This window comes from Bombus impatiens, unplaced genomic scaffold, assembly GCF_000188095.3.
Source record: "Bombus impatiens unplaced genomic scaffold, BIMP_2.2 scf_0463, whole genome shotgun sequence".
NCBI classification, from domain to species: Eukaryota; Metazoa; Arthropoda; class Insecta; order Hymenoptera; family Apidae; genus Bombus; species Bombus impatiens.
Genome location: NT_176882.1, coordinates 1,820,789 through 1,832,627, shown reverse-complemented (window position 1 = coordinate 1,832,627; position 11,839 = coordinate 1,820,789). Strand labels below are relative to the sequence as shown.

General features: G+C 36.1%; 1 protein-coding gene and 1 long non-coding RNA gene across 11 annotated transcripts; one reads left to right on the top strand and one right to left on the bottom strand.

The window, feature by feature from the left end:
* Positions 1-283: 283 nt before the first annotated feature.
* LOC100749416 lies at positions 284-9,108 on the bottom strand. Of its 10 annotated transcripts, XM_003490670.4 has the most exons (5): positions 8,940-9,107; positions 6,958-7,048; positions 1,879-2,481; positions 637-912; positions 284-536 (listed from the first exon to the last, which is right to left on the bottom strand). In XM_003490670.4, exons 3-5 carry the CDS (start codon positions 2,479-2,481, stop codon positions 453-455), a joined length of 963 nt encoding a protein of 320 aa, XP_003490718.1. In that variant the 5' UTR covers positions 6,958-7,048; positions 8,940-9,107; the 3' UTR covers positions 284-452. The 10 variants fall into 10 exon arrangements, with proteins under 10 accessions (XP_003490718.1, XP_033177374.1, XP_033177372.1 ...); XM_033321483.1 differs by lacking the exon at positions 6,958-7,048 and having other exon boundaries at positions 8,940-9,108; XM_033321481.1 differs by lacking the exons at positions 6,958-7,048; positions 8,940-9,107 and adding an exon at positions 4,608-5,118.
* LOC117151822 lies at positions 6,463-6,937 on the top strand. Its single transcript, XR_004461956.1, has 2 exons — positions 6,463-6,498; positions 6,727-6,937. It is a non-coding gene; the product is annotated as an uncharacterized LOC117151822 (long non-coding RNA).
* Positions 9,109-11,839: the final 2,731 nt, after the last annotated feature.

Below are 11,839 nucleotides of genomic sequence, written 5' to 3'. Positions count from 1 at the left end.
CTTTCTACTTACCTCTTCTCGAATTTTCGTCTGATTTTTATACAAGAGAACTGTTAAACCCTGTTTCACTGATTACCTGCGTACAAATACGAGAGCGCGTAGGTCGTGTAGGACCGCGTTACATAAATATCGGACGATGATCTTTGAAAGTGACGTAACTTGAGCCAGCATAAACACCTATGATCTTTTGTGCGTTTTGAAACAGCCTCGTTTGTCCTTGGCTCTTTTACGAGACGCACTATTGGAAATAGTATTGGAGTTGATTTTATGGCAATTTGAAATATCTTCGCTTTCGCTTTCAACTCTTTAATTCGAATTATAAAAAGAAACGGTCTTTTACACGTACTACTAGTCGGTTAAACTTATGTTCGATCTTTGGCTACATGCTTGGAGGGTGTACACTATCGAAGGAATTTTATCAAATAAGAAATGTCCTAATGCAATCAGTCGTTTTAAGTGTCCCTTCTGTCACGAAAGAAACTGCCTATTTGGTTTCCTAGATCCCTCTGGAACTCTTTCACGTTTGTTTCCGATTGCTGGAAAATGTACAGACAAAATATGAATAGGTCAAATGGCTGGATAAATCGATCATTAGAATCAGAATCAAATTGGAAGGACTTGAAAGAATCGTCTTACGTTTAATGCGTCTTTCCATTCGATATTAAAAAGTTTAACGAGCCCCAAGACGTTTCGCCTGATTAAACTCTGTAGTGCTTGTCTAGTTAAGACAAAGGGCGTGGTCGTGGGTATTGATGTCGTCGTTTCTGTTCCGTTGACGTTGGTCATGTTCGATGAATCTGCATCCTTTAGGGATTCTTTCATTAGGGTACTAGCGGTAGCCGAATCAGGAGCGATGCTGTTATTGATGATGGTGGCGATCTCCTTGATCGCTGATGTCGTGTCGCTGATTGCCTGCAAGCATTCGGAATTTGTTTTACAATTCAGCTTTTGTTACTAGTAAATATAAAACCTAACTCATTATTTAGCGAATTATCTTTCAGCTTGTTGTTTCGCTGCTTAATGATCCAGATTAGAATCTTTCCGTGCAACGAAACAAACATATATACTTGAGAAGAAAGACAATTCTCCCTTCTAGTAAAAAATACTGTCAGAATCGGAATATATGGTTTAAAATAACGCATAAACGAATAACGTATAAATGGTAGCGCTGTGAATACAATTCATGTTTTTACAGGTTCAATCCATTGTGCATTGGACTGCTTGCCACCTTTAAACTCTCTCACGCCCAACGATCAAACCTTCGACACTCGACAGTTACGTGACTTCGAGTCACTAGCTATCGTGGCCATCTGCACAATCTCACCCGCACTTTCACTGACCATACGCAGTTAAGTGTACATTATCCTTTTTTCTTCCTTGTAACAGAGGGAGGGGAAAATGCACATCCGCATACCAGGCAACTTGAATGGTCCGGTTATGTGGATTTACCATGATGTCATCGCCGATCTATTAAAATCTCCTTGCGTACGATTTTATCCTGAAGGGAAACTCGGAACTTGTCGTGACCATTGGATGAAGAATACACTTTTACACAAGTATACTTTGTCTATCATAAATCGATCAATATCAATCAACTTCGTAAATTGAGAAACGAAAGAAAGCAACGATGTGTGACATAAATTATCGTTTTTAATTTTCTTTCAGATTTACGATCATTTGTTTTCATTCTCCTGATAAATATACATTTATTCTATTTCTGGACCGTCTATTTTTGAAGAAGTTAAATACTAATCATACATTTGGATAATATAGTGAAATTAAGAAAAAGTGGCGTCGATAAATTTGTCTTCTGAAAAATTGAAATATCCATAGTCTAACCACTATACACTATACATATGTAGACAGAAAATGCCTTACCTCGAACGTGATTTTTGCCAAGGACCAAAACAATCCCGGCTTCTTCTTCTTCACTTCTCTGACAACCCTCTTCGATTCTTCCGAGATGATCTTGTCTCCAATTACATTCGTATCAAAATCTTTTTCACCTGAATCCTCAGACAACAGTCGATCTAGAATCCTCATCTTTTCTATAATTGCCTCCTCATCCAAGTCACTCTTTTTATCTTCATCTTCAACGTTTATTCTATCTTCTTTCGCTTTCTCTTCACGATCATCGGATCCAAAATCACTATACCTGTTATATACTCCTGGCTGCACCGTTTCTGTCATTCCTTTAGAGTAACTCAGCAGGAGCAAAGGTTTTTCAAACTGATCTTTTTCTGGAGTGGCCTCGGATGTTTCTCTATACTGTGCCACGCGTGGTAAAAATTTCCGAGTGCTCGAAGAATCGTATCGTTCAGGAAATTGTGCAACACGGTGCACCGGGTCTGATATGTGAAATGCAGGATTGTAAGGCTCATAATTCGTCGAATAGAATCCTTGAGGGTCGCCATGGAGGGGATGCACGAAGCAAAATAGCGATAAGCCGGCTGCCAATAAATTCATCGACGACGCCTGCATCTGCAATTAAACGCTGTTAATCGGTCACAGAATTTACACGTGGAAGATGTCTAAAGGCAAATCTAGATTGCACGCTTTAAATACGTATCGTTGATGATTCGTTCACAGCGAAAGAAGTAAAGATCGTTTTCATCTGTATTTCATCCAAAATCGATATCCAAAGCGATCAATGAACAAAGTAGAATCGATCTTTACTTTTGATGAATCGAATGAACGATATCGATACGATTCGTGCTGAAGCGACACTGACGCTACTAATGTCATTCAGTAACAAATACACAGCCGTTCAGGTAACATTGTTTTGCCATGTAATTAACTGTAAAGGGAATGTTAATTCTAACACTTTGAAAACCAGTGAAACGAGGTTTTAATTAATTCAATCAATGAATTAATAAATACTCCATTCACCTTTCATATTCACTGTGAATGATTCATCCGCAACACGTATTCAGGCTATCAAAAATGTAAATTTCGTTTTAAGATACACTCTGTAGACAGACTCGGAACAACTTCTCCGCGAAATTACGCCACGTACTTTCTTCGCGAAGAACTCGTTGGGTGTCACGCGAGGAGAATCGATTCGACGTTTCACTTAAGCCACGAAACTTTCGTGAAGAAGAAAAAGAATCGGAAAAGCGATGAAACCGCGACTGCCAGAACAGGTTGGCTATTTACACGAGCCGTTAAAAACTCGAATCTCCATCGGTCGCGTGATTCTCATCACGTAAGCGTGGCACGAATGGTCGCCAGGAAAATAGCAATAATACGACTAACCAAGCAATTCGTATTCGTGATACGATTGGATTCAATTTAAAAAGTACTATCGATTAACAAACGGGGGATACGTCTTTAAGAAACGCGGGAAATCGTACGCGATGTTTTTACTGAAACGTACGATTATGAGTCACGCATGAACCTCGTTGAGAATTAACGCGTGAAAACGGAATGCGAAGCTTTGTGTCTGAAGTCGGTGGAAAATTTCAGAAATACCGAATGCCCGTGAACCTTCCTCGCACTTTCACTTCTTGCACTTTCCAGTCTTTCTTGCACTCCCGAAGATACCGGTAAATGCGATCGAACAACGGTTATGTGTTTTATTTGATCGATTAAACGAGTGAGATTCGATTCGACGATGAAACGGTTGTAACCTTCGTGCCAGATCGGGCGTGACTGTCCAACGACGATCGGAATTTGGCTTTTCGTGACTCCTTGGTTAGATACTTCCCCTTGTGCTCCATTTCGACGCAACCTCGAGTTGACGCGTGCAGGGAATTCACTAGCAGCGATATTTCGACAGTTTCGAAATCAATTGACCAACGAATTTCGAATATGATGCAACAGACATCGTTCTTTGTTGTTCCGCGCCAATGAAAGAATCGTTTAACCAATAGGTATTTCTTGTTTGTTCTTATCATTCCGGTTTATTTCTTCGTTAACATTAGCGCGAGATAGTTGGAGAATGTCTATTTTTGTTGAAATTGAACGCGAGGCCGTCAAGTTTTTTAACGTTTCTCGAACATTCGTTGCTCTCGATCGTTTCTAATCGTTTACACTCTGGACTCTATATTTTGTAACGGGTCGATGCATGGAATGATTAAGGAAGTCTAAAATCAGTTATATAATCATAACATACACCTGGGCTAAGTGAAATCGGAACACTGTTCGTTGATCGAGCGAGTAATTGGTTCGAGATCGTAGTACCTTATGATCGTCGTAATGGTTATGAAGCAACGTCGGTGCATCTAAATTACGCGAGTGATTATACTTATATATGTCGTTCAATTGTAAGTAATAACCTTCCAGTAAGATGGTTGTAATTATCATAACGAAGTGGACAACTTCCTTTCACGGAAATTATGTTCCAACAGGAAGAATATTTTTTGAGTAATTTTTTTGTTTGACTGATTTACGGACATGTAAATGGCAGCCGAGGACAAATATAGATGGCGAGCATACAAATAGAGATATTCTAATGTAATTTGTATAATTCGTTTCCAAATTAATATCGTTATACTGCACTTATATAGAATATATTTAATTATATAGCTGTTTCAACAATGTAACTAAAACGTATAAAAAAACATTAATTTCAATTTCATCGAATTGTCAGAAATGTTTGTACTTGCATCGTCGATCAAAAGTATTAGCACGCATAATCGTTACATTTATTCGAGCTTATTGACCGTAACATGACGCGAATGACATAACAGATTTTCAATAAAGTAACTGGAAAATAAAAGCACTTGAAAATACTGAATTTATACTAAATATCAACAGATGTCCTAATACGTATAGTCAACAATATATTTCTACACACAACGCTATGGATGGTTGACTGGGTCTCTGACAGTTTCTGAAATTTCTGAAGGTTGCTCCTCGATCTTTTTTCCTTTTTGCCGTGATCACGATTAAACCGGACGGTCGACTTTCTACAGAAGTTGCACGAGTTATCGCGTTGTCGATTATGCGATCGCGCGAAAGGACTCGGTCGATAAACCGAATCGTTGAAATCAACTTTAAGGGATTACTCCTCAAATTCTCCCAATATTGATCGAATCCTTTCTTCCTCTGAAATCTTCAATTCCGATTTCAAATTTCCCATATATCGAGGAAATAATGGAACAAAGCAAACACAAAGAATCTCGATGGTGGTTCTATTAGAGTCCACTGTCTCGCGTCCACTTCGATCCTTCGAGTTGGCATTCGTTCAATGATGCTTGATGCCCCTCAATCACACACGTCGAATTATCCGCCACTTTTCGTTCGCGATTACGAAATTTCTTTCACTGGAACGATTGACACGCTGGAGCAGAAACGTGCTGTCCGAGGTTCAGTCGATACGCTACTTGTAGATTAGCCCCGCTCGAGCATCAGAAGCACGTGGATCACAGATCATGTTTCACTTTCACTCTTGGCCGTCGCGCGACCACGTGTTTCCTTGAACATAAATCGATGGTAAATGCCTCGCTCGACGTGTTACTTCATTTTTATTATGCCCGCGATGCACTTTCTTACCGTCGATAATGGAATCCACGCGGACGTAATTATTTTCGAACATTATCACTGATGAAGTTTCGCGTTTTTACCATTATAGTTGGTTGCACTTTTCAGTGTTTTTTTGGGTTATGAGATTCTGACGAGTGATCTATATTTGATTCGGGTCGTGAATTATTTACCGTAAGTTAAGAGTTCGAGTTTTAAAAAAAGAATGCCAGAGTTAACAGACTAGCGGAAGAAAATGTTGGAGGAGGGCGGATACGATGCAATTTCCAGTCAAATTATTCCTTCCACGGTCTAGTTGTCACGCGTCTTTCTTTCACCGTACTAGGAAACGAAACGTTTAGAATGGGAAATAAACTGCGAAATAGTATCGAAATTGCCAAAATTTTGTATATTTCCATACTGGCGGTTATAAATTTTCGGGATATTACAACTTTTCTGCACAATAATTGATAACTAATAATGAAAGTAAGTCAACAAGTTACAAGGTGTATACCATAAAGTTCTCTTTCCTAACTCTATCATTTTACGTCAAATAGTTCCTTGCGCAAAAGTAAATCGAAATTTTTTCGTATAAAGCTTTGTTTTCAAGCTAGATTATCGTTCCAAATTTTATGTAAGCAAGCGTTTTAACGTTTGCTTTAAATCTCTCTTATGTATCCAAGGATCTATATATGTACATGCGTTACGCAACGCGGTTTCCACCTGTTATGAGTCAGCGGTTCTCATGCGTGGAATTGACAAAAATTTGGAGTAAATTACACTCGGAGTTTGAAGTTATATGGAAATTAGTTTTACGATCGCCCGCCATTTTTCGAGCTCGGACGTTTACGATTCGCGGACTAACAAAGGTACAAATATCGTAACGTATCGGAGAAAAGCGATATTGTTTCGATAATCGTGGGAATAATGTCAATGAATTATGGAATCACGGAACGTAATTGTGCTTTGTATCTTAATCGATTCGCATAATTACTCAATTATGTTTATTCAAAATTCAAAGATAAAGCATTCGAGGTATAGTACTCGTTATATTATTTATCGATCGTTTTCTAATCTTTATTTTGTAATTATAATACATTTACTGGTCGAAACAAATGTGTGCTTAGCTTCTAATTCTTTAATCGTGTTTCTAAAAATATCAATTTGCATAAATATCTGTAGTCTAATTACGCCAAAATTTATTCCTATTTTTACTGTATGTAACAAAAACATTTTTTTAGATTGTCTAACCTAATTTTTTAGGAGATTAAGTCGAACGAACTAAATGACAGACAGTCACTGAATTACGCTAGACATCTTTCGCTGCAATCATAGAAAGTAACCCTGAATTTTTAAACTTCATTTTTCAAGAGCGTCGATTCGAAACAACAAGATCAACAAAACTCTCCCTTTTCAAAAGTACAGGAAATACCCCTGTAACTTTTCTTCACTGGCCCAAGTTAACATACCATTGCAGATAAACTATCTACTTACTTTTATTTGCTGCGTACAAATATTTATTGCGCAATCCTGACCGTCTTCGTTCACGAACCCTTATGCAATTCCTTGTTATCCTGTTACGTACCTGGAAGTGTACAGGAAATGGTTAATATAATTTTCTAATCACAATAGGAAAAAACCACGAAACTCGAAGTGAATTACAAGTGTTGCACGTGGTGTTGAAGTTACGGGAATCGAGTTCGATATAGAGAACATTGGGACGCTGGTCACGAACTGAAGTCTGGTGTCTTTTGCAGCAGCCGAATATAGTAACACGAAGGTGCAACGTGAAAAAATAAGTATGCAATTTATCGTGTCACTCATACGTTGGTATATTTGAGTCTCTCAGAAAATTTAATTATATGCGATCAGTTCCTTACTTTCGTAAATTTCTCAGTTTCGTGACACAGGTACACGAAGCAAGTGGATTCTGAATGTTTAGAAATCTATGAGAAATTTGAAGCGAAACGGTGTATAAAACGCACCAAACATATAATCGAAGAGATAAGAATCCAAAGGATAATGTTCGTAATAATATCTAACGTGTAACTCGTAATAGTATCTCCTATTCTTTAATTATGAGTTTCATTATGAATTTGCATATACGTATGCAGTCCACAATTGACTTACTTCTGTAGGTTTATTTATAATTAACATAAATAATACTACAGTGAATTCTGAAACAAATAATACTACTAAATTCTACTAAATATGTAAATAGTGCCTATGAATAGTAGTAAATTTTGAGATAAGCATTCAAAGCATTAAGTAATATGTTCATAACAACATTGCTTTCCTCCTATTTTTCAATCTATAGAATCGATCAGTGTGGTAAATAAGAGTAATAAATTCTAAGATAAATTTTAGAAACTACTATTCTTTAGATATTTTAGATATTTTTAGATATTTTTAAAAATCACAATTTTTTTTACTTTTTTGATTATTATATAATTTTTGACTAACGTAGCTTCTGAGTCGTTTATTGATGCATCTTTTCTTACTAATCGAAGAAACATCGACTGGTTATCAAAACGATTCTTGATTTATAGATATGGGCCAACAACATTATGAAACAACGTGTTTGCCACGAAAAAAGATTTCGGTTCTTCGCATAAATTTTACCCATATGGTATTTCGGCTATCGAGTTGTATAATAAAGCGTGGTCAAATCTATTCTTACATAACGTTCTCGTAATCGCTCACGAAACAGTGATCACAGGTGTTTTGACCTCGATACCTGTCTAGGAATTCGGTATAACTATTTTCTATAATGAATGAAAATGCGAAGGAAACAGGAAAATTAAAAAATATCACTTTCATTTACATATTAATACTGTATGTCGATAACAGTGATAGTTCGTTTTAAAAATTAAATGGAAGCAATTTGATAAATAGAAAATCACCAATTATGGCATTGAAAAAGACACAGCTAATATTTGATAAGCAAATACAAAGCGATTACCGAGTGAATAATTTGACAAATTCTGCATTCAATTGCACTAATTATAAGCTCACAGCACTTTTAGTGAAAATCTGTTAATCCCTTGCACTTCATTAGCACTGCAAAAGCGACGTCGTGTGAAAATCGTATCTTATTATAATCGACGAAAAGCAACAAACGGAAGAAAGCTACTGTATAAAAAAATCTACACTCATTTATAACCCTTTTCTTCTCAAATCAAAATCCTTCGTTTTAAAAGATTTCATTATACAGGTGTACCAAAGTCGCTAGTTGGATCGTATTAAAAATTTTTCGAATTAGAAAGAGTTAAATATAACAAGCTGTCAATCTTATCAGGACGAGAATTTTCAAAATTCCGTAATTGTTTCAAGAATAGTAAAATTTAAGAAAATCCTTTATATCGAAACAATTTTCAGTCATTCTTTGACAGTAGTTCTCAATAGTGGAATGATATTTTACAGTAAGATCAAAAACTAAGAATGGATGAAAGCGTTTAGACATTTATCAACTTTACCTTGGCAATAGTTCTTCAAACTTGTTCAATCAAGCAGAAAGATCCGTATCAGCTTCTGCAATGTAAACCGATGTTCGTGGCACAGCGAAGAAATATAACGTGGCGATCGAACGCGTAAGAACAAGTGCATCTTGTCGGACGGCAGACCCGTCACTAACGAGATGAGTCTCTCCTCCTTTCAATATCTCGAATCAGTACCGAAGGTCGTTCACGTTTTTACGAAAGACCTCGCGTGTATCACCGCAACGGAACAGATTTACGAAATTTTAGCGTCCGTCATTCCGTCATCCATTTCTCCAGCAATCTCGCGTTGCGCACGAAGGAAAATTTCTCATGATGACGCACCTAAATATCCCCTGATGACTATGTGCTCTATGGCAAATCCGTTAGATGTGTTTCTCAAAAAATTAGGCAATAAACGATTCTTACGTAAACGCGGGCTAAACTATTAGCAATAATTTTAGTTTTATAAATTTTAATATTAGTACCAGATCCACCGACAGGTGAAATATGAGACTTGTATCAAAGAAACCAAATTCGAGAGGTATACGAAAGAATATACTTGGTCTACGCATATGTCAAGTTGTTACATAAGTTTTGTCCGTCAAAGTAAGTCTTCCATAAACTTGGTTTACAACATCCATCCATGTGCTGGCACGATGTGCCTCTTTTGTAAATATCTTCAGATCTATCATTAAAAAAGCATTTATTATATTTATTGCAACGTTGATAGTTTACTCGGATGAACCAAGAAGCGGACGGAATATACACATCAACTTAATATTTTACAAAAAAAGTACTCAAATCTTCAAAAATCCGACGTTGAAAATTTATCAAACTTCTATGAAAAATTATGAATTGATCATTTTCACCATTCTGATAGTTCTAATTTTAATGAGATAACAAAATTGTTATGAAAGTGGAAAAAGAAATAGAAAATATTTTAATTACTTTAAAATTAGCTTTTTAAGTGACATAAATGGCGTTTAAAGTATCATAATTGGCGCCAACGTAGCTGTAGCTGGCGCCTCGCGCACTGCAAACCGCTTTACTCTCACCATAACGGGAAACCTATCTACAGGCGATCTTAAGTAGTCAACTATCGTAAAATTGTCATCTTCCTATAGCTCTTGAGAAATTTTATTACACCGCAGGTTGACAAAGCGATCATAAATTAACGATTATATTGCGAATTTTTATTTTTCTCATAGATCATCCGCTGCATAAGACGTGATCACAAATAAAAGAAACGCATGATCGGTGACAACCAGGAAAGTACATAACATACACACGAGTGATAATTACTCGCTCATCGATGTCTTAGAATATCTAGAACTAGGACATGAGCTGCATCTCTCCATGTCGGAGTCGACGTCTGGTTGCATAATTACACGCATTTCTATTGAATCTTCAGCTAAACGATACAAAGTCCGTCCAATTTTTTAACCTACATTCACGAGAGGATGCAATATACATATGTTGGTCCTTGAATCATTTACTTTTTATTATTTATAACTACCGACGAGGAATTCTTAGAATAGTATTGTGTACATAGAATTCTATTGATCTTATACCTCTGTAACTGCAGACCTTAATTACGTCTATTCAAAAAAGAATAAAAACATTCCAAGAAACCAAGCGTTTTCTAGTCTATAGGTCACATATCAATATTTTATATAATTGTACCGAGTATAGTTGCATAATTTTGACAGTTTATCATTAGGAAACTGTGTGTGTGGTAGGAACATGCATGCGTTGTTAGTTGCAATCGCATTCCTAGCCTATTTTTTCGTTTCTCATTCGATAGAGTGTCTGAATAATGCTTTCACCGGACACGGAAGTTTAGACGAATAATTAATAGCTGTTTCCTCGAGTAGCACTTTTTAGTGTCGCGAGATTATTATCTCGGCTGTACGATGTGTGAATTGATTTCATTACGTACAGACACCGATCAAAGATACTTGAGATAAACCACACCTTTCTCTGCTATTTAATTACACAATTGCAACTTAAGTTACAAGATAACTATTTAAAGATAGTATTATATATTAAAATATGTACATGGAGTTATACTTTTACCTATGGTTTCGATTTTCAATTATTCGTCTGAGGGACAAAGATCCCATTTCTCAGCGTTTCGTATTAATCAGCAGACCATTAGTGGTAATTACAGGTATCGCAAAACCTTCTGCATCGAATTTAGTATGATATATAATATATAATAGTATGAAGTATTTAAAATACAATCTAATTTGATATGTAACGGCGTAATTTTCTTCTAATGACCTGTTAAGAATTATTCACCTCTCAACGTTTATTAATTAATTAAACTGTAAGTATATTTTTCTTAGAAAACTCATCTTAAATTTTAGTACCATGAGTATCGTGTATTCTTTATAGGAATATAAAAAGATGCCTTTTTATTTACATAGTGATTAGACTGCGGATATTTATATAAAATCATATTTTTATTCGATACAACTTATTATGATTAGCTTTGAATGTTTTATACACCTTTATATGTTACGCGCATTTTTGCAGTTTCAATTTTCCATAACTGCATAAAAACTCGCAGTGTATTAATATTTATTAATAATTTATAAGAAAGCAAATCTTTCTATAACCCAAAGAAAAGTCCCGAAAAGATTAACGAAACAATTCTACACGTGGCATGGCAACTGTACTTACGTCGTTCTCGTATCTAGAAAGTATCCCGGAAATCTTCAATTGAAAACTATTTTCCGATGATAGGTATTTACAAGGAAATGGGAAGTAACGTAACGAATTTTGTTTTACAAAAATGTACACACGTTTATTGGATCGGAAATACAGTTAACAAGTTTGTATTTGTAATAAGTGCTCGCAACACTTCTCCGCGATTCTGATATCGCACATTGTTA

What these genes read in the sequence shown, in the direction of transcription:
- LOC100749416 (XM_024368548.2), bottom strand. Translation starts at nt 3,896, where the DNA reads ATGATAAGAACAAACAAGAAATACCTATTGGTTAAACGATTCTTTCAT. An exon ending in TGGCAAAAATCACGTTCGAG is followed by an intron (nt 913 to 1,878) that starts GTAAGGCATTTT and finishes GAATGCTTGCAG; the next exon opens with GCAATCAGCGACACGACATC. An exon ending in AATGGAAAGACGCATTAAAC is followed by an intron (nt 537 to 636) that starts GTAAGACGATTC and finishes TACATTTTCCAG; the next exon opens with CAATCGGAAACAAACGTGAA.